The sequence below is a fragment of the Anser cygnoides genome, chromosome 24 (assembly GCF_040182565.1).
Source record: "Anser cygnoides isolate HZ-2024a breed goose chromosome 24, Taihu_goose_T2T_genome, whole genome shotgun sequence".
Classification (NCBI taxonomy): Eukaryota; Metazoa; Chordata; class Aves; order Anseriformes; family Anatidae; genus Anser; species Anser cygnoides.
The window spans coordinates 2,954,833-2,976,460 of NC_089896.1; the positions used below are offsets into that span (position 1 = coordinate 2,954,833).

At 50.9% G+C, this 21,628-nt stretch overlaps 1 protein-coding gene across 11 annotated transcripts in view; it reads left to right on the forward strand.

The window, feature by feature from the left end:
• Nucleotides 1-10,066, forward strand: part of LOC106045142 (lethal(3)malignant brain tumor-like protein 3) — a 51,226-nt gene extending 41,160 nt beyond the window's left edge. For all 11 annotated transcript variants that reach the window (XM_066982537.1, XM_066982539.1, XM_066982540.1 and 8 more), the window contains 2 exons: nt 2,459-2,521; nt 5,898-10,066. In XM_066982537.1, coding sequence (XP_066838638.1) covers nt 2,459-2,521; nt 5,898-6,026 — 192 coding nt within the window. In that variant the 3' untranslated portion in view covers nt 6,027-10,066. The remainder of the gene's footprint in view (nt 1-2,458; nt 2,522-5,897) is intronic.
• Nucleotides 10,067-21,628: the final 11,562 nt, after the last annotated feature.

Below are 21,628 nucleotides of genomic sequence, written 5' to 3' on the forward strand. Positions count from 1 at the left end.
GAAACCGTTGGTAACACTGAACAGTTCAACAAGGTTAGTTACTTTAATGTAGCTTTGTTATTTATTGAAAGCTTCCTATCATGTTTTCAAAGCACAGTTAGTGTAGGGTATTGAATCACAGGAGAACATTAATATGTGCCGGAGCTGAATTGTTCATTAGTTAATCCCGCATCAGATGCTAGTACCTTGTGAGGGGACTGTCCTTGTGCTAATTGCTTGTGGGTTACTGCATCTGAGTTAAACCCAGCTCCTATCCCAAAAAATACCCCTGAAAAATATTCCATTACGGTGCCAATTTTGATATATCGTATCTGGGATCTTGTTATCACCCGTTGCATGGAGATTTAAGGTGCTCTCAGAGTTACATAGCACAATTGCCCCCCCACTGGTATGCAGTCGTAGCGCAAGACAGTTCCACCAGATAGCTCTGAGGTTATTACGTGAGGTTATTACCGGCAGGAAAGGCAGGCAGGAGTTCACCTCCTCAAAGGAAAGGCCCTGGTCTGCCTGATCCCGACACATCTGACCTGTCCGACACATCTCCTGCCCTCCCCAGCCTCACCTTTCCCTGGGGTAAGTGCTTCACTGCCGTGATTGTGCAGCTGTGTTGGGGTCCAGACGAGTTTGTTCCAGCCCGTGGTGCTGCTGTCCTGGCCTTCTGCTGCTCCCTTTTCCCCCAGCTGCTGTGCCTTAGTTTTTGGGGACTGTCCTCTCTGGCGGTGGCACGGGCCAGGTGGGCCACCTGGCTCTGCACACCCAGGGTCTGGCTGACACCCTGGTGACCATCTCTCCTATATTCTTCTCTTGCATCCTCCTCCTTCCTCCTTTTTCTCAGTTTCTAGTGAACCCCAGGACCATTATTTGTTTAAAAGGCGCCTCTGGAGCAGGGTGCTTGCTGTGTACATACAAGAGACTTCTGGGACAGATCAAAGCCCCGTCACCCTGACCATGACAGTGGCCAGCAGCGATTGTCCAGGGAAGGACAGAAGAGACAGAAGAGCAAATCAAGCTCAGAGCATTCCCCTGAAATCTCTGCCAGCCTCTTGATGCAGCAGACCATGAGGGGCACTTACCGACTTGCCCCCAGGGGTCCTACTGTCATGTAAATTCCGGAAGATACCGCCCTGCAGAGGCATTTTCATTTGTTTCTTTTCATTATAAGGAAAGGGAGGAGCTCAAAAGAAAATAGAGTAGTATTTTGTTACTTGTTTGCACTTCTACAGAAGAAGATTTGGGAGTCGTTGCGTGCTAAAGCAATTTTAGAGGTTCTCTTTAAAATGGAGCTTTCCCTCCTAGCACCGTGTAATGGTGAAACATGAGAGGAGAGGAAGGCTCTGCTGGCAGATTGCGTAACAGAAGCAACGGAGTCAGAGCTGCTCACCAAAAATCAGCTCTGCCAGGGTGGAGTGGAGCCAGAGGGCAGGCTGATAGCTCCCTGCGGGTGGAACTGGGGGAAGGGAATGAGCACGAGTGGTGGGATCAGCTGCAGATGCAACGACGTGATTTAGGAGAGAGTCTGACAATCGTGAGTTAAAGGGAAGCTCATCTTTGACAGTGACCCCTCCTAACTGTTTGTCTGTTTGTGTTTATGGAAGAAATGTCACATCTGTAATAACTCAAATGAATATGCCTCGTGAAACAGAGCTGTTCCTGCAAGGGAGCATCCAATTAGCATGGGATGTTTGATCTGATTATGCCTCAATATACAAATCTTCTGTGAACCAGTGAAGCTACAAATGGAGAAGACAATGCATATTAAGTCATCCTCCACTGCATTCAGGATTGCTTCTTGCACTAGTTAGTGTTATATAATGTAATCCAAGGCTTGCTTGCATGTCTCAGAGGAGATTATTCCAAATGTTAACAGATTTCCTGCTTAGAAAGGTTTTCTCTAATATGAAATGTAAAATTAACTTATTTAATCCTGTTGGTTCCATGGATCCTCTGCATCTACCACAGATTAAATAAAACCCAAACTCCTCTCTTTCGTAGCTCTTCTGCCTTCTGTGTGTTGGTAAACCAGGAATACTCACTCGGTTGGTTGATCTTCTCTCTTAAAGGGTTGTCATAGTGGGAAATTGTCTGTATCTTTCTCTTTCTAATTTTATTTTCTGATAATACCATAGAGGAAGTAAAGTTGTGGCTGGGTTTAAAATAGTCTATAACCATATGCACTTTTTAATCTGTAAAAATAATAGTGATGTTTTATAAGGACCACTTGGAGCATTGGAGAAACTGCTCTCTTAAAGGAAGAGAAGTGGTCAAATGGCAGTATGGAAAGTATTTGTGTTGCAGCAACATCTCAGTAATATTTTCATGTATGTCCTTCACCAATGGGAGAGTTATGAGAATTAAAGTTTGAAAAATTCTTGCATACAGAACTCACGTACAGAAATAAGGCCTTTATACTTGATGTCCATTTCAATCATTCACGTTTCTCTTCTACATCTAATTATAGGTGGTGAGCTTTATCCAGCGTCTACCTGGTTGCAAAGAACAAGCATCTGTGTTCAGGGAAGAGGTAAGCCAAGCCTGCCATGTGCACTCCCAAATGCAGTGCTGTGACACTGGTGGGTCTGCTCTGTACCCCTGCTGCTCCGGAGTTACGGGGCTGACTGCACAGACATGCTCAGCCTTGTCATTAAGGAGCCTGTGGCATTTAGGAGGCAGCTTCGGCATCAAGCTCGATTCCAGCATGGTTAATTGCATTCTGCTGCTTTAAATTTCCCCTCCAGTTCCAATCACTTAGCTTATGCTTAACATCCTGTCTTGGACTATGGCATAGTGTTTCTGGCATCGTTATAAAGATGTCCTATTGGAATGGTGCAGCGAAGATCTCATCTGCTCCCTCTGATGAGAACATATGCCTGCTCCTCTTGGTGAGGCTGGCAGTCATAGGGTTTCTTAGGAGCCACTGGCTTCTCCTGAGGACCGAGGTGGGAGCAGGAGAAGGTCCTTGCCTTGAAAAGCAGTTGCTGGGAAGTCAGTGTCGCCTGCATGCAGCGTGTCCTGTCACTGCTGCCTTGTGCTAGGCTGGTCTCTGGACTCTGCTCCCTGTTTGTGGTGCCTTCGCTGTGGCTTCTCAGAAACTGCAGCTAGTGCAGGATACGGTTGTCCTGTTCCTTAGCACGTCCTGTCACTGATGGTACGATGCCCAGGCTCTGCTGATTGCTTTGGCTTCCAGTTACGATGCAGGTACAACTTGGAGGTTCTGTGCGAGCCCCTGATTAATATGCACAGACATGCCTCCCTTCTGTCACCACAGCTCTGCTGCTTTGATGCTAAGAGCTTGAGGGAAGGGGTTGTGCCTTCTCTGTATTCTGCGAGGCACCGAGCGCACCCTCTGTACTGAGGAGAAGCACTGCACGCTGTAGTGACTGTAAAGGGCAGGTTTTTAATAGATGACTGCTCCCCAGAGCTGGCTTCCTTTCAGGGTGAATCAGGCCGTAGTGCATTTTATGGGATTTATGTCTCTGTATTTTGTTTTCCCTTATTTAAAAACACACACACACACCCCAAATAAAAAGCAAAATAAATTGAGGCTTGCAAGAAGCACTGTTCGCAGTGTGACATTCTAGTGGAATACTGTTTAATTGAATATAGAGGGAATAATGAAATTTATCTTACTGAACCAGTCCTTCGGTGTAGCTGAGTGTAAAAGATGCAGCCTGATTTCTAGTGAAGTTGCGCTCAGAAATGAGGGCTTGGTGAGTGAGATGTAAGTCTTGTAATGAATCCAACCATTCACAATTCATTTTATTTCTTCTAGTAATAATTTAAGTGGGTCCTGAGCAAGGTGGCTGTTTTCTAGTTCAGAGAGCAGCACGGCCTTGTTCTATTTTAATACCTTATTTTCTGCAACCTCCAAGTACGACTCGCCATGCCAAACAAGAGGGGCTTGGACTGTTTTTCAGGTTTCTGCTCAAACTAAACTGTCAGTTTGAAATTAAAACCCTTTTAGCAGTTTGGCTTTGGCGAGAATTCAGGTGTGAGTGACAGGACTGCTGGCCTCCACCAGGGTTGTCCATTAGCTGTAATCAGGCCTTTGAGTGCTCTCAGTTTAGGATAAATAAATCCCTTGCAGACTTCTCTTGGTTGGGGGGAGAGGGATAAGTTGCTGCGTACGTTACGAATGAAGAGAACAAATTGTGCGCAGAATTTTAAAAACCATCCAAATAAGACGGAACAAAGAAATGAATAATAAAACCACAGGCAGTGATAACGGCGCTTGTTTCTAGGACCAGTTCAGGGAAGGTCTGTTTAAAATAAGCATCTTCGAGGCAATGCAGTGAAAGTGAAACACGGTAATAATAATATGGAACTCAAAAACATTTTGAAATATAGGACTGTTTTCCAGCAGCTTTCTCCTGCTCTTGACTCTTTTTATTTAATGTAAGCAGCAGTCCGTCTATTTCAGGCTATTTTTAACATGGCCATTGCAGCAGTGTAGACTCCAGGCAGCTTGTAAATAATATTCAATGAGGTCGTGTGGCTGTCTGTGGACTGGGAGCCCTGCTGTCATTTCCAGTGTATGTACTGGGAGGTAAAATAACTTGCTAACAGTCGCTTGTGTGGCCAGAGAGGAGGAAACCAAGTCTCCCGTGTCCCAGCTTTTTGCTTTAATTGTATGTTTGTCCAAGTTTATTGAATGCATCCTTTTCCGACAGTTGTTGGCATTCAAAAGAATTCTAGTTAGGAAGGCTACAGGGACAGAAGAATTGTTATTCTGGATCAGCTGAGTGTCTGGTGGTGTCTGCTGGACTGGTGAACATCAAGCGAGAGGAGGAGATGGCTGTCGGTCTCTGTAAATGGACTTTAATGGAGTAACATAGAGACACATGTATTGTTTGTCTGTGTCCATTAATCTTTGGCTTCTTCCCTGCAGCATTTGGGGTTTATGTTAATTATATCTTTGCTGTCTCTCTGGATGTCCTTATGAACCCAAGTACATTTTTAACCTCTTAATATGTTTTTACTCAGTGGTACCTAGAGCATCCCTTATTTTCACAAGGTAGTGTGTTTTTGTATTGCTTGCTTTGAATCTAATTGAATGTCTCCTTGCTGATAGATTAGGAGAGTGTGTGTATAAATCCAGACAGATTCCAGGTCTTTACTGTGCCGTGTTTTATATAGCACATCTCTTTTACCTTGTGCTGAACAAGCGCATTTAGTGTCATTGAAAATTGTTTCATAACAGCCTCCTGTTTTACTCCTTTAAATGGAGACTGGTTGGCTGTGGGCAGAAGGCTGGCTCTTAGAGCAGCCAGGTGTACACATCTAAGGGTTTTTTCTCATCTGTAAGGTTTCTAGCAAAGCTGACCAAAAAAATCAGAAAAGCTTTAAACTTTACCCTGAACAGCTTAACAGGAATCCAAGAAGCTCTGCAATGACAGTATATAATGAATGCAGTAGGAAATGGTGATTTTATACTTCTAATCATTGTAGATCAGCGTAATGGATTAATTCTTGGATAGCTGCCTCCTGAAGACTTGCACTTCCTGATCTAATTTCTGGCCACAGATTATGAATAGGCTGTAGGATTTTTGACAGTTGTTGGCTTTTTAGAGAAGTATCCTTACAGTGAACAGAAAGTCTAATGAACAAGCCTCCTCCTCGTGATCTCTTCGTAATCTTTGCCCATGCTCTGGCTTCTCTCTTTCTAGAAGATGGGCTTCTTGGTTGAGGCCTGAGACCCCTGGGAAGGACAGTATGCCTGGGAACTTCAGGCTGTGTGGGTGCCAACACTCGGGAGAAATACAAGGTTTCAGTCTTCAGGGCTGTGCTTGTGCTTTCATTCCTCAGTTCTAAGTACATCGTTCAACTGAACAAGCAGAAGTGAGAATCCTGCCTGTATCTTGATGGTAATTTTTATCTGATGTTGTGTTTTGCACCTCTAGCAGATAGATGGTGAAGCCTTTCTGCTCCTGAACCAGACCGACATAGTTAAAATACTCAGTATCAAACTGGGTCCTGCCCTGAAGATCTACAATGCCATTCTCATGTTCAAGTCTGCAGAAGAAGAGTGAGAAGAGCCCTTCGGCAGAGCCCAAGAGGAATTGACAGGGAACAGATCTTCCACCGAGAGCATTACAACGTGCCCAAGAGGCAGACTTAGACTCAGATATATTTTAAGTAGAACTTATTAAAAAATATTTTGAGGACATAAAAATCCTGCCGCAATCTGGAATATGGGGCAGCTTCACTTCCAAGAAGAGGATATTATTATATTTTGTAATTGAGTTTGGTTTTGATATATCAATCTCTTTTGAGATCTAGAAGACACCTCCGGTTATAAGGGGAATCCAGGGTAACATTGGTGGAGCTGCAATAGTAAGAGGAAAGTTACAAGTGAAATGAATTCTGTGTCCGATGATAGTGCCTGAAAGACAGACTGTTATCACCAGCATGTTTAATATATATGTGTATATATATGTATAAAAACTCTGAGAAGAGAGTAAGAAAATAGGAAAAAGGTGCCCTTCAGAGCAATGCTGTGAGTCAAGAGCTGACTTTCTCACGACTGATTTTTAAATTCCAGTTTCTCCTGCTGATGTTGTTCTAATACCCTTGATTCCTGGGCTGCTCACACCACAACAGAAGCGTACCACGGGCAAAGGGTTTCCACCAGTGGTCGCTTACATCATTTCTGTTAACACGCAAACCTTTCTCATTCATGCCACCAGGCAGTTAGAGGCAAGCCCTATTTGGATAGGCTTTGGGTAGGCAGAGCTCTCTCATACAGGTGTCTCCCACAGGAGACAAAGGTAAATATTCTTTCTCCCATCAGTGCTTATGTGCAACCGCTATCTGAACCATGAACATCTTACGGCAGAATGATGCCATCAGGAGCACTTGGGACTTTGACGGGTTCATCCGAACCCTCTTCAGTCAGCCGAATGCTAGGAATTGAAAACCCACCAGTGGGCAGTGTTACGTGTACAGATGCAAGCAAGTTTCCTAGAAGCAATTTGCTTTTGTTTTCAAACAATCTGAACCCCACGAACACTTAGTGCTTTAGCATTTTCGGCCTCCAGGTGGACACTGGTCTGTTGTGCCGGTGAGCTGTGTGCTGTAGTAGCAGGGCACTGGCTCCCCTGCATCTTTAGTGGCGAGGCCGGAAGGAAGAACACGTGGGCAGGTTTCCCTGAACGGGGATCAGGGTTAGAACAGACAGAAGAGCAAGATAGGAATTACTTCTCAAAAGAGATTGCTTCCTCCCTGGCACAGGTCAGCAAAACTTGTGGCTCTGTTACTGTGCGTGCAGGTGGCAGTCTGCATGCATTCCTGGCAGAAGAGAGCACTGGTGTTTCTTGCTCTGCTGGAAGCCAAAGCACAGCTTTAGGAACATGCAGCAGGGGCTGCAATGCCTTGGATGGGGGATTTCCGTGCCGTTACTTCCAAAGCCATTTTTTTCCAGTGGGAAGCGGGGAGCCCTGCCGGGGCCCTGCTCAGCGTTTCCCATTGCAGCTGGCAGCATGCTAGCTTCTGACTGCCTCTTCTGGAGTTCAGCAAGAACCATCTCAGCTAGGTAAACCTTTCCACCTCTTCATTTGAAGCCGCCAGGCCGTGAGTGAGTGAACAAACCCTCCAGAGCACTGGAAGAGTGCTTGCACTGTGCTGCCGAAGGCTGCCATGCCATCACAGCCCAGGGCTGCGTGAATTTCTCAGGGCATTGCACGTTGAGATGTGATCCATCTGTGGGCACCTCAAACTCCCTCCTGAACTTGGCATCTTTACCACCAGTGCTGTTGCCTTAGTCCCAGTCCTGCAGCTTCTCTGGGAGCTGCCAGGAACTGAGAATGAGCGCGCCCTTCGTGACCGTGTGATGACACAGGGAACGCACTTGGTTTCTGTCCCTAATCGCTCTGTGTCCTTTGTCCAGCTTTGCAGCTTCTGTGAAGGTCCTGGTGACTTTCCTAAGGTACTGAGTTCCTTAAATTTGTCGATAGAGCAGAATCCATGCTGCTGAAATCATTCAGTCCTGGATTAATGTATAGAGCTATCGGTCTCCATACTTTCTATTTTCGTGTAAGATGTGTAAGGAGTCTAAGCCTTCCGCAGAGAAGACATAGGGGTGGGGGGATATTTAATCGCTGAAACGTTGAATACCAGCCAGGCAACTGCAGGAGGGTATAGTAATTTAATGCAGTATTAGGGACTAGATGAGATATGAATTTATTAAAATGAATTTATAGTATGACAACCAAGATATTCACCAAAGAGTCACATTCCTTTTTCCCACTCCGTGCACCCAAGTCTGTGTAAAGATTTCAGGTGCAAGTGGCACATCCTGGGCTGTGACACAGCTCACCTTCCAGGCACAGCAAAATCCGTTCATTGACAACTGGAGCAGAGGCTCAGTGGCTGGATTATTTTGTTCCTGGCCCTCCAACGACTTGCTCAATAACCCTGAGCCCTTCTTTGCTCCAGTTTCCCCGCCGTGACAGCCAGCCAGGTGGGGTGAGCGCAGCGTTACTTTGTTCTTGTCTCAGGAAGCAGGTCCTGCCAAATCTTCTGTTTTACCTCCTTCCTTTGGGAAACTGCCCTGGGGGACAGCAGACTGCCTCCAGCAATAAAACAAAATGTGATATAATTTCATCTCTTGCTATATATAGATAGAGGATGAAGAGAATTGGTGCAACAAGCAATAAGATTCTCGTCGCTGAAATTACTCAAACAGAAGAGAGATCTTTAATCGTAGGGGCTTCCAAGCCAGCTGGATCAGAGACGGAAATGTGTGCTTGGAGTTTATTCAGTGACAGCAGTAGTAGTGCTTTCAGCAGGGAGGAAGGAGGAACCCTTTTAGGGATAGAAGAAGGAGGAATGTGCTTCTTGTGCCTTTTTTTGTAATCCAGTAATTGTCTTTGCAGAGCAAGCAAGAATGTGCACACATCTATTACTAATTCTTTTCCAAATATAGCTATATTCTAATAAAATCAGACAACTTCACGATACCGCAAGGGCAAAAAGATTTCCTGTCCTCGCTGGACGCGTTTAAAATTCCCTAATATTTACGAGACTAAGAAAAAACAACTCATCTTTTAGCCTCAGCTTTGCTCCTTGACTTAGGAATTCACTGCTGGCCGATGCCACCTCGCTTGCAGCAGGGAGCCCTGCTTTCGTGGGCGGCTCGGGGGCTTGGTCCTGTAGCCAGGCTCTGCTTTTGCAACCTCAGCTCTGCCTTTTCCCAGTCCTGGTCACGGCCTGTGTCTAGGCGAGGGCTCTGCAGATGCCTTTGATTGTCTTAATGCCTTGTTGTCTAATTTGAAACATGCACTTTGAAGCAGAAAGCCAAAAGTTGGGGCTCTGTGTCGAACAAAAGCTGAAACTGGTTAATGCCACCTGGTTTAGGAGGCTTTCATACTCTACTGAGTATCAACAGAAACCAGCTGTTGGCCCAGAAATAAATTACTTGAAAGCCACGCGGAGCTGTGACAGCTTCGTGGGGACCAGCAGCACAGCTGCGAAGGCTCCCTTCTCGATTAAAGTGGATCCTACTCCCGTATGTGTTTTGGGAATCCAAAGTGATCAAATGGTTCTCCTTTTCTCTTTCCTCCTCTACCGTTTACTGTTAAAATTTTCCTGTGCCATCGCAAGTGATTGTCTCCTTGTAATCCAGGAGTAGCAAATTTCCGCTCTGGGTAATGAATCGCATTAACGTCGGACAGAAACGTTCGGCAACACTGAGAGCAAAATTCTACAACCAAAGGGAAAAAAAAAAAAAAAGAAAAAAAAAAACTCAGCCCAGGGGATAAGCTAGTTCAGCTGTAGAAGATTTCCTGCCTGCTACTTTCATGCCCTGCTTAGGGATTTATACCACAGAAAGCTTTAAAGTTTCTGACATTCTCTCCGCCATGTGATGAGCTAGCTTATTTTTGAAATTCCTATTACTTGAACTGGAAACATGCACAGGGGAAGGGAGGGTGCGCACGTTGTCTCTGTTCAACCTCTGAAATGTTTGCCTGTTTTAAACCAAACAAATACTTGAGCTTTTTGACACTAGCCATGATGTTGCACTCCACCAATGCTTTCTTCTGGAAATGTGAATAAAATTAATATAAATTCAGACCTGGCTGGTTCTTTCCAAGCGCGGGGGCCGACCCCAGCTCGCCGCCCTGTGGGGCTGCCCCAGGGTGGGTTGGGCATTGCAGGGGCCCTGCTTTTAGCCCCTTGTTTTCCTCCCCCTAAACCTGAGAATCAAAATACAGGGAGCATTTGCATCTTTCATCTCTTTAATCATACAGAGCAAAGCCTCGTGTTTGTACTCTCCTTGATTTGTACACGGGACAGCATCGACTTTGGCCGGTATCACAGCTGAGGCTGCGCCTAATCCCCAAATTCCTTCCTGTGCTGCTGACAATATTTTAATCCCTCGTGCTTTTCTATTGCAAACCACCCCAGGACTATGCTGGCCTAAAGCAGCTTCCAAACCTGAGTGCTTAACTAAAATTAGCAAGAACTTGCTATCAGCATGAATCAATGTTAAACCTCGGCGTTTTGGGGTCTTTGTGTCCGTTTCACCTTCCTGGTGGCCCTGCTGGGCATCTTCCCTGCCATCCGGGCTTCTCAGGAGGACTGCAGTGAACTCACCTGGGTATTTGTTTCTGTCTTAAGGTGGAAGCCTTCGTCCTGCTCGCCCAGCAGGCGGGCACGATCCAGCCAAAATGCAGGAGCGGTTCCTGCGGCGCTGTGTGGAGCAAAGGGGGCGAGAGTATGGGCTCGCCTGCTCTGCAGGCTGAGATTAGCAGACCTCTCAAAACTAAAAATATTGGCGAGCTGGCCTCCAGCCATAATTTCTAAACTATCCCATCATCAGGGTAAACATTTGCTCTCGCTGGTTTTCCCTTCCAAGGTTTTTGCTTCTATTTAAACCCCGGCTTGTTTGCTTTTGTTACCGTGATCAGATTCCCAGTCTGGTGAGCCTGGATGCTTGTTGCATGCTCGATAACATCGAATTTTGCTTCTACTTGCTCTGTTCGTTCCCTTGGGGTCCTGCTGGGATGTGTGCTCGTCTCTGGCGTTGCACTTTTGATATCTGAATTTCTCCATGGAAGCCGAAGGGATTTTTTTTAACTGAGATTTTGATAGAGAAGTCTTAACAGAGCAGGGTGCATTAATCACCCAAATGGCTGATTACATTTGCAGATTATTCTGCTCAAGCAGTCAGGGAATTTTTTGTTCTGAGCCATATTTCTCCTTGGGCAGGCCAAACCTGTCATTTATTTTTTCGCCTGCTGGATGCTGGCGTCTGCGGCCGGCCCTGACCATGCTCCTTGGGTTTTTGCTCACGCTGGGGCACCTGCACGCTGCCTGGGGGGGGGGGGGGGAGTTGAGCACCCACATGAAGGTTTTGAGGGGTCTGCTTGGTTTAGGTTGAAGGCAAAGCCGTGGTAGCAGGGCTGTGCCACTCGCGTCACCTCTTTGCATCATCCTTTTGCCAAGCATCCGTCTCCTGTGAGCTGGGTTCACCAGGACCGCCTGGCACCACTGTGCAGCCCTTCGGGCTGGCTCGGGCTGCTGGAGCAGAACTTTGTGCTGCCTGCCCCATCAAACCCTTGTAATTACACCGAGCTCTGGCAGCTGTGACCTGAGCATTGGGTTTTCTCCCCACCCATTTAAGCAGGTGGGCAGCTCTGCTGCCCCTGGGGGAGCTTTCTCTTTCTCCTGCAGCTCTACCCTGGGGAGGACAGCGTTGTGAGGTACGTGCTGAAACTGTCCCTTGTTGCCTTTCTTTGCTGGACGTGTGGTGTTTTCTCACCAGGGAAGGTGTGCTCTGCAACCTGTACAGGGGTTGTGTGATTTTAGTGTTTGTACATTGCTGTGGGGTCCCCTTTGAGCAGCTGGGCTCTTGTCATGCTGCTGTGAAAACTTCCAAAGGGGCAAAACGTGGCTGATGGGATAGAGGTAGCAACGGGGAAAAGGAGCATCCTACTGACCTGGCCCCGTGCAGCACATCTCCTGCCTGCTGCAAGTGGCCCCTGGTCCTCCCCTCGGCCTCCTCTCCTAGAGGATTTGTGCCCTGAGCGGTGTCCTTGTCTGGCACTGCAGCCTTTGGAGAGCAGTGGTGGCTTCCCCTCCTTCTTCCCTCCCATAATATCTCCCGGGGTCGCGATGCAGCGGGTGCCAGGGGCTGTTTGCCTTGGCTTTGCGTTCTGGAGGCTGAGCACCGGTCCCTGCTGGGCCGGGCTCTGCTCCTGTTGGGGTGGGCTGACGCAGAGCGGGTTCCTTCAGAGCGATGGCAGCAGCGGGTTGGGGTTAGGGGCTGTTGCTTTTGGGTGTAAATGGCATTAATTCCAAGGGGAAAATCTCTGCTGGAGTCGCCAGTCCGGTTTCTTTGAGATGCTGCCTGCAGCCTTTATTCCCTGCGTGGGAAACGTGCCCAGATCTGCTCTGGGGGGATTTTGGGGCTGCAGTGGGGTTGTTCTGGTGAAGGAGGTGCCCACGTCCCCCCAGTGCTCAGCAGGGCAGGGAGCAGCCGGGGTTAGGTGAAGAAGAAGCTGAGCCCCTTCACCTCCTAAGTGCTTTTAAACACTGATTTTCATTGTGCTTTCGCAGCGGGGTTGAGGTATTAATCAGCACTTCGGCGGTGCTCAATTAACCTGCTACTACCTGTCGGTGCAAAAGGAGGAGTGTGCTGGGTGCCCGCTCTCACATCCTCATCTGTGCCTGTGGGGCTGGTCGGATCCTGCTCCTCCGGGGACCCCAGGCAGGTTCCCTGCTCCGGTTTCCCCTGCACGTTTCTCATTTGGCTGCTGTAAAGCTCTCGAGCCCGGGAGCTGTAAAACCAAGCATCGCTGCACCAAACCTGCCAGCCCAGTGAGGAAGGGGAATTGTGCCCCCTCCGTGCTCACGTGCGAGCCGATGGACGAATCCTGCCTTTGGGAGGAAAAGAAAAAGGTGCAAAGGACAAACGTGGTGGCTGGAGGGGCCTGGGGATGTGCTGCCGGTCCTTCCCCAAATAACGCATTTGCTCCACTATTTATTGGCTTTGTCTGTCACTTCCCCTAATATTTTCTTACATCCTTGCTACCACGCACAGCCTCGGCTAATTAATTGCCCCATGACACTTTCTGCTCTGTGCATTATTCACCACCCAGACACTGTTAATGTAAGCAAGATATTTTCTCCCTTTTGGAGACGACCACATTTGCTGCTGGAGGCTTTCCAGCTGTTTCTTAGAGAAAGGCGCTGAAGGACTCGGGCAAAGAGGGAACCAGCGCCGCAGTGGGGTGCTGGTGGGGGGGCTCCAAAAAACCCCCTGTCAAACCAGCCCCTGGCAAGGCTGAGCAGCTCCTGCCCAAAAGCGTGATCACGCGAGGGATTTGGAGCACGGTTTGTCTCCCAAACCAGCTCCAGCACCAGGGTCAGTCAGATGTTCCTGGGCATCATTGGTGCTGAGCTCTTCGGGGCCAGAAAGCGGCTTTTGCAGCAATACTTGTTTAGGGGGTTGCCCCACCTGCACGATGCCAAATGTTCCTGCACCACCAAGAAGCTTGAATCGAGCTTTTCCGCTCTGGGCTCAGGTACCCAGGGCATGTGGCTCTGGGTTTTGTTATCCCTGGCAGGAGCGCAGGAAGCTGTGGTATGTCTCCGCGCTACTGAGCGGGACCACACAGCTCTTCAATGAGCCTCTCCGGATGCTTCTTGCACCGTCTTGAACTCGTCTCTCTTAGGGGTGGAATTGAAAATGGCCAGAGAAGAGGCTTGCATGTAAATTCCCCTCTTCCCAGCCTGGGGAAGGTCTTGCTCTCTGGTTTCGGTGAAAAAACTTTCCAAGCATCTTCATTTCAGAAGCAGCACAGCAGCTGAAACTGTCTTTTATTTTTTTTCCCCATGAAATAGATTTCTTTTTCCTCTGGCTTGCGCAGTGCCAGGGCACCGCATGCAGAAAGAATTCACCTAATGAGTTGTTGGAGCTCAGCAGTGCGAGGCCGGGCTCCTGCTGGGGCTGGGACGGAGGGCTGGGGCTGGGACGGAGGGCTGGGACTGGGACAGAGGGCTGGGACGGAGGGCTGGGGTGCTCAGCAGGGCCGTGAGTGGTCCTGGCTCCTCCTGGGGGTCAGGGAGCAGGGGGAGGTGGTTGGGTGGTGTGGCACGGGCATCCCTGCTGCTTTTTGTCCCTGCACCCTGGGACAAGACCTCTGATCCCCGCAGCAGCCTTATGTTCCTGCCGAGGACTCTCCTGACCCTTCTCCGCTTGCTCCGCTTTCTGCCTGGGTTGGTTTTCTTCCCTTTTCTGTCTGTTTTTCCCTGCCTGCTCAGCTCGGCTGCCCTGGGTGCCTCGTTCCCCTGCCGATTGATTTGTCCTGTGTTTGGTTAATTCTGCCCCTCGCCCACACTCAATTCTCTTCCATCCATGAGTGCTACACACATGAACCCACGGGCTTCCCTCCCCCTGTCCCCACCTCTCCTTTCCCCACTCTCCCAAAGGTCTGCCCTGACCCTGCCCAAAGCAAAGGGGACACAGAGACCTGGGGGGGGCTCCCACCTCCCCCCCTACCCCGGCAGCTGGAGATGGCACGCCTGCCTCCTGCTGGAAAATGCTTTTCGAGACCCATCTCAAGTCCCCTTTCCCTCACCAAGCATCTCTACTGACCTCGAGCCCTGCAGCAGAGCCAGGACCCCCCGAAATGCTCACAAACCCCACGGTGCTCAAAGGGAGGCTCCTCTTCCCACGCGGGATGCTGCCAGGGTCTTCGTGCTCCCCTAAGCCTCACCTAACGCTAATTAGAGGCTGCGGGCTGGGCTGGGCGGATAAATAACGAGCGGAGATGCGCTCAGAGCAAGTGGGAGAGCGACGCTGCCGATGCTCATCTCTTTGCAACAGCATCGCGGCAGGTCCCCAGCGCTGGTGGCCCTGCGAAGGACTTCCCGAGGAAGCTGCTCGCCCACCCTCCTCCCCATAAACTGACCCCGAGCCCCTCACAGCCTCCCACGCCGCTCCCCCGGGACCGCGCCGAGCTCGGGGCCGGGCGACCTGCTTGGAAGGAACCTGCCCTGAACTCCTCGTGAACCAGGAGGTGGGTGAAGGAATAATTCACACGTCAAGTAAATAAAGCATCTTGGCTTCGGATCAAAATGTAGTTACGTTCCATGTTATCAGTTTCTGAGTAAGTCTTTTTTTTTTTCTATTTATTTTTATTTTTTTATACCCAGGCAGCTTCTCTTATAAAATGTGCATTAAGGCTTTATGTAAGCAGGGCAGGAAGAAGCAGACCCCTTTTTTTTTTTTTTTTAAATCTTGCACGGAGTCATCTCCGCAGCAGAGCAGCTGAAGCTTTCCTCCTGCCCTAAAGCCAGTGCTTGTTTACATCTACTTACAATCAAATTGCATTAAACACCCAGAGTGATGCAGCAGATAGCACCGTTTCGCCTTGCCATCGTGTTTCCAGCTGGCAGCCCAGCTCCACATCCACCACAAATGGAAAATCTTTGTAAACTCGAACGTCGAGCTGGTGGCCGCGGAGCCGCGGAGTCGGCTTTGTGGTGGGAGAAAAACGGGGGGGTTTGGCCCCGAAGCTGCAAGGAAAGGACCACGTGCATCTGAGAAGGGCTTGTAGCGATAACCAGGAGGATCGTAGTGTGCCGATATGCTGAAATACGTTAACGTGCTACAAAGCCCATCTCCACCAAGCTGGAGGTGCCGTGGCTATCGCAGAGCCTGCGGTGAGAAGCTGGGGCTTCTGCAGGCGCTGCCACCCACCCCCCTTGGAGCTCTCCGGCTCCCAGGCGAGGTGGACGTGATGCTTCTGCACGAGCCTCAGCGATGGGAAGAGCTGGGTGGACGTGTTTAAGTCCTTCTGGCTGGTGGAAGGCGGTTACCGGTCTTTGCAGGGAGCGCGATGCAGCGGAGGGAGTTCTCCTTTGATCTTCCAGAGGCTCCAGCCAGCGCGGTAGCATCTGCAGCCCTTTCAGCCGACACGTCTGGTTAGGATCATCCACTGCTTCCGCCGAAACAGGATTTAAAGTAGGAGACCTCCCTTCAAAGAGGGGGCTTTGTTGAGCAGTAAAATTGATGAATTGCTGGAAGGGATAAGGAAAACAAAGCCTTCTGTTGATCCCGTGGGGTAAGGCCTGCTGTGGCAGAGATGCTCCGTGAATAATGGATGGTTTTACCTCCCACTACCCCCTCTGCACTGTTCTTCTCCCGGGCAGCAGCCAAAACACTTTGGGACATCCTTTGGGACATCTTGAGGTGCTCCTGCCCAGTTCCAAGAGGAGGAGCAGGAGTGGAAATGGAAAATATCTCAGATGGCTGCTGGCCGCCCTCAAGCTGGGCTCTTGGTGCACTGGGGACACACCGATCCGGTCACCTTGTGGGAGGCTCCGCAGAGGTGCTGAGCATCATCCGGATGGGTGCAGGTGAGACCCGGCTGCCTTGGCTGCAACGCGGGGCATCGGCTGCTCTGCTCCAGGCAGAGAAGGATGAGAGCAACAGCCTGAGCCTGTCTGCCTCCATCCCGTCTCCCCAGTTCACAAAAGACAAGGAAACAAACAGGGTGGGTTTTATGTGATCCAGAGCGGCCCAGAGAGGTGCAGGGCGATGTCAGGAGTACGATTCGTTTCAACCAGCACCAGCCCTCCCGAAGCCAAACCTTTTGTCTTGGGCATCTCAGCTCCTGCACTAGCCGAGGGGAAAAAAAGAGCACCGGTGGAAACAGGTGATTCCCCTTTCTCTTACACAGCCATCTTGGGGTAAGACCTGTGGAAGAGCTGACTTCCCCCTTAACTCTCGGGGATCCCAGAGGATCTCTGCCTGCCTTTTGGATGCGGTGAATCCCCCCCGGCAAGGTACACGGGATGCTTTCAGCAGCACTTCGTGTGCCACCATAATAACACGGCAGCGTTTTTCTCCCATCTCCTCCTTCTTTAGGCCTGGCTGTGCAGGACCTCAGAGTGTAATTAACCCAGAAAGGCTCCGTGCAATGCTGGCTGAATTTAGGAAACCATCGGATGGGAAATTCAGCGGCTGAAGGGGCCGGGGCCGTCCCGGAGCTGTTTCCTCGCCATCTCGCCGCTGCTGCTCAGCGTACGTCGAGAGATGCCAAAAACCAACAGCTGCACGTGAGGTCATAAAACAGTCCCAAAAGAATGGAAAAAAAAATAATAATAAAACAAAACCCTACACTAATACCCTGCTGGGAGCTCAGGTTCAGCAGGACTCATAAAATCACTACTTGAGCCTTCGGCAGAGTGTTAATTATTTTCCGGCCTATTAGAGCCGGGTGTGTAATTGCTCCAGCGCCTGTTAGCAGGGTGAGTGAGTTCCTCTCCCGCATGGCACCTCCTTTTTTTTTTCCTTGTTTTTCATCTCAGCACAGCCATGGGGAGACCTGATCCAAGTTTTCTGCTTAATGTGGTGTCAGAAATCTTTGCTAATCAGAAGGTCCGGTCCCCCTGGACCACTCAGGGGTGGGAGGGAGCCCATTTTGCAGCATTTAGATGCCAGAAGAGCTTGCACTGCTGCCTTGGGAGAAATCCAGCGTTCATGAGCCTATTCATTTATTTCTTCAGCAGAAAATCATCCCAAATTTCATATCGCTTTGTAAGATGAAGCAGCACGTTGAGGAAAGCAGCTCTCTGAGAGCTGGATTTCCCTCTTGTACTGGAGCATCTCTTCCCAGGAATTGCTCTCACTGTTTCCCCACCTTCCCTTTGGGCCCACGTATCTCCTCTGCTCCCCATTTCTTGACTTTTTTGCCCTCTTTTTAACTTCTCATCCTTGCTTCCAGCTGCTTGTGTCTGGTCGAGGTCTCCCCTGCTCATGGAGGATGGGGACAAAGGGCTCGAGCAGCTGGGGTGGATGCACCCCGCGGGCCCTGGGCGCGTGCCCCCATCAGCAGGAGGATGCTGCTTTTGTTTTTTCCACTGCGGCCCCCAGAGATGCTCTTACCACTCAGATCGACTCCTTGACAGGTTTCAGCTAATAATCGCACTCAAATGTGCCTGCAAATATAATCAGTGGTAAATGCGCAGATATAATCATGCTGGGGAAGGGAAGAGGTGCCATTTAGCAGCTCCAGAAAAGCCTGCGAAGAAGCTGCTTTCTTCAGACTATCGGTCCTTGGGGAGCGATAGCACATGCAATATTCAGTGGGACATGGAAATCAACACAGAAAGAGCCATAAATATCTCCAGGAAAAATCACCGATGGAGATCACGAAGCTGAAAACGATCGGAGGTCTGGAGAGAGCCGCCTCCGGGGGCTGTGGCCGGAGACCTGCATTTAATTCCCTCCAGCTCTGGCTTAAAGTGGGGAAAAGCCGTCACGCTCGCCCACCCCACGAGGGCGTTTCAGGAGGGCTCCTGAGCCCCAAAATACTTCTCAGGGGCGCGGAGGGGCCGGGCGAGCCGTGCTCATGGCCGTGCTGCTGCGGAGTGTCCCAGCGCGTACCTAATCTCATTACGGTGCTTTCCATGCCACCACAACGCTGACATAATTATCACAGGATTTTCCGTTAGCCAGTTCTTAATTGAAAACTTGCTTGGGGGGAAGCAGGGTCAGGTTGCTGAGGTTAAAGTTATCCCTTTTGCTCCCATGAAACCCCCCAGGTTTCTGGTTGTTCCCGATGGGTTTCTCGGTCCGTCTGGGGCCCTGCTGGGGCCTCCCCCCTGCCCGGTGTTCAGGTGGCCATAAAACATCTCCATTCCCGAAATCTGCACGGCGTAATCCTCTCCAGGGGGATTACTGCCAGCATTTGTCACGGTTGTCGGTGCCTTTATGCCGAAGGCCGTTTGGCTGCCACCACCTCGGGACTCCGAGTGTGCCGGGTTAGAGCTGTCCGTGTGCGTGTGCACGCTTAGATCACACGAGGCTCGGTGGTTTTGGGGTAAATCTTGGCGAAACGCGGTAACTGGTGCTATTCCACCTCCCAGATATCTGCGCACGCATCCAGCCCCTCGCTGCTGCCGCAGCAGGCAGCACAAAGGGGAAAACTCGCCTGGCACCAGAAACCCCAGCCAAGGGATTTGAAGCTCGCTGAGGTCCAGCGATGAGAGCGAGGCCTCACGATGGAAACGGCGGGGCTGCTTTAATTGCAAACAGCGTTCCTGGCCGCGCTGGTGGAGCACAAACCCCGCCGGCATGCACTGCCTGGGGGCACCGCCGCCGCACCCAGAGCGAGCGGAGATGCTGCTCTGCATGGGGCGGCAGGATGAGGCCCCAGTGCACCTCCAGGAGCTCAGGAGGGACGGGGGGCTAGGAAAGTGCCCCAAATCTGGAAAATTTTTGCTGTTCCTGTGCTTTAGTACAGGCTGCCGTGAGGCTACGTTTGCATTGGGCTGGGAGAGCTCCGTGCGGATGCTCGCTGCAGGAATGTTGTGAGCTGCTTGCTCGCTCCTGCATGCATGGCTGCGTGTGTGTGCATGTGCGTGTGTTGTGTGTGTGTTTTCTGTGGGTGCACGGTGCACGCTGCGCCGTTGCCGCACGCAGTAACGATTGCCACGTGGAGCGGCGTGCCTTGGCGTGGCTCGCGGGGAGCAGGCAGCCCCTCATTCTCACAATAGGTTTAAGCTGCAAAATGTCCATCATTCCTGCCTGTGGGCACCTTCTCCCTGGGACGCTGCAGAGCTGCTGTTTTGGGGAGGTTTGTGCGATGTGTGTGTAGCTGATGTCATTCCACGAAATTTTCTTGATTCCTCCTTTTTTTTGCCCCATCTCCCAGTGCTCAGCATGGGACGGGGAGCAGCAGGACGCCTTCTCTTCTTGTGTGTCTGTTACATGGCTGTACCCAAACCGTAGCCTTGCTAAATTCTGAATTTCCACCGTTTCCATTATTTCTCCAGCATGCAAGATAAATGGGCATCTCCTGGCACACCTGGGCTGCCGAGAGCCAGGAGCCTCTTCCAGCTCCTCTCTGCAAACCCTCTCCTGTCCCCAGAGCCCCCTTGCTCTGGCAGTTTTACCTGGGTAAGCTCTCGCTGTTGCTTCCATTTATCTGGGCTGCGTTAAGTGCCTGGCAGGTTGCATTATTCTTTAAGTGCGTGCAGCTCTTCCAAAATCCATCTTCTCTGTAATGACACGCAGCAGAGCGAGCTCCCGCGGGCTGGCAGTGCTGAGGTCCTGCAGCATCCCGGGGACCTTCCCCAGCAGCGAGGCCGCTGCGCACACTGAGCCTCCTGAGCTGTGCCTTTTCCTGGTAAATATGGGTGAAGTTGAAGCCTAACAGGAGGAAAAAGCTTGATTGCAGCTTCTAGAATCAGGCTTTGCCTTGTGATCAGCTTTGGATCTGCCTAGTTTTATTTAGAAATTAGCATATCGAGGGCACGTACCTGTTACTAACAGATATTTCAGCTGAGGTCAAAGCGCAGACCCTCGTTACACCCTGTGGTGGGAGAGTGCAATTAAAAGCTCTTCATTCTGCCAACGATAATTAAACAAGTGCATTTATTAGCCAGAGCAGCTCTGTTTGTGACGGGCGTCACGAGAACCCAGGGCTGAGTAGCAAGAGGGCTTCAGTGGGGACGGATCGGCACGTCTGTGCTGGAGCAAAACCGAGGGGTGCAGAGGCAGGGCAGCAGGCTGGGAGGGAGGAGGGGAGAATCGAGGGGCTTCCATCCCAGGGGCAATATGTGGGTCCCATGGGGCAGCAGCGGAGTGGGGCTGGGACCCGCACGGGGCACTGTGCTGCTGTCACCCAGCACTGGGTGCTGCCCCAGCACTCAGTACCCCCCGCCCCGCGCCACGGGACTGCCCCAAGCTGTGATTTTTCTCTTCCTGGGGCCAGGCAGGGGGGGTCCCCTGTTCTCGAGCCGCAGGGGATCCCCTCACATCAGGCTGTATGTGGGATATCGCACAGCAGCACGGGGGCTGTGGTGCAGTGGTGTAGGGAAAAAGCAAGGGCATGGGGTTTTCAGCAGAATGAGACAGGGACCAGGGGCTGCCTGGCCCTGGGGAGGGAGCTCGGATGCTTCCCCCGCTCTGTCTCCATCCCCAGTTCATCCCACGGCTGCTCCAGGATCCGTCCCTGCTCGCAGCCCGTCCGGCAGAGCTGCCCCAGCTTTCCTGCAGGGCAGGCAGAGACACCAAAGACACCAGAGCCCCGAACCCTTCACTGTCCTGCCTCGGCCCCTCTCCCCAGCTTGCATCATGGAAACAAAAGCTCGGCCTCCGGCCGGGGCCCCTGGCACGGCTCCGCGCAGCCGCTCGCTGAGCCACAGCTCCGCTTCCTCCTCGCCCGGGGGGGGGGGGGCGGCTTTTCCCTTCCCTCCCCTGATGCCGCCGCGCGTCCCCCTCTCCTGCGACAGCTCTCGCTGCTGGGAACGCCGAGGAACAAGGAACCGCCGCCTTCTCCTCCTTCCTTCCTTGTCGTCCGCGAGCACGAACTGATTAAGCCGGCAGAAGCTCAGCCCTTCCCTGCTTCCCTTTTAATTTCAGACCCCTGGCATGAGGGGACACGATGAAATGCAAGATTAAATGCCTAATACCCAGGATTTGGGATTACCGAGGCCAGTCTGGGTGGTTTGAGGTAGAAGGACGTCTCGGTTTAAAGGGAGGTTTTCGCTGGCGGTTCCTCCCCGTGTTTTCTCCCCCTGCTCCATGCTTGGAAGCTGCCGTGGGTGGCAAATGTGATGCTGGAAGGATGGGGTGAGCACCAAACCCCTGCATGGATCCAGCCCCCAAATCCTG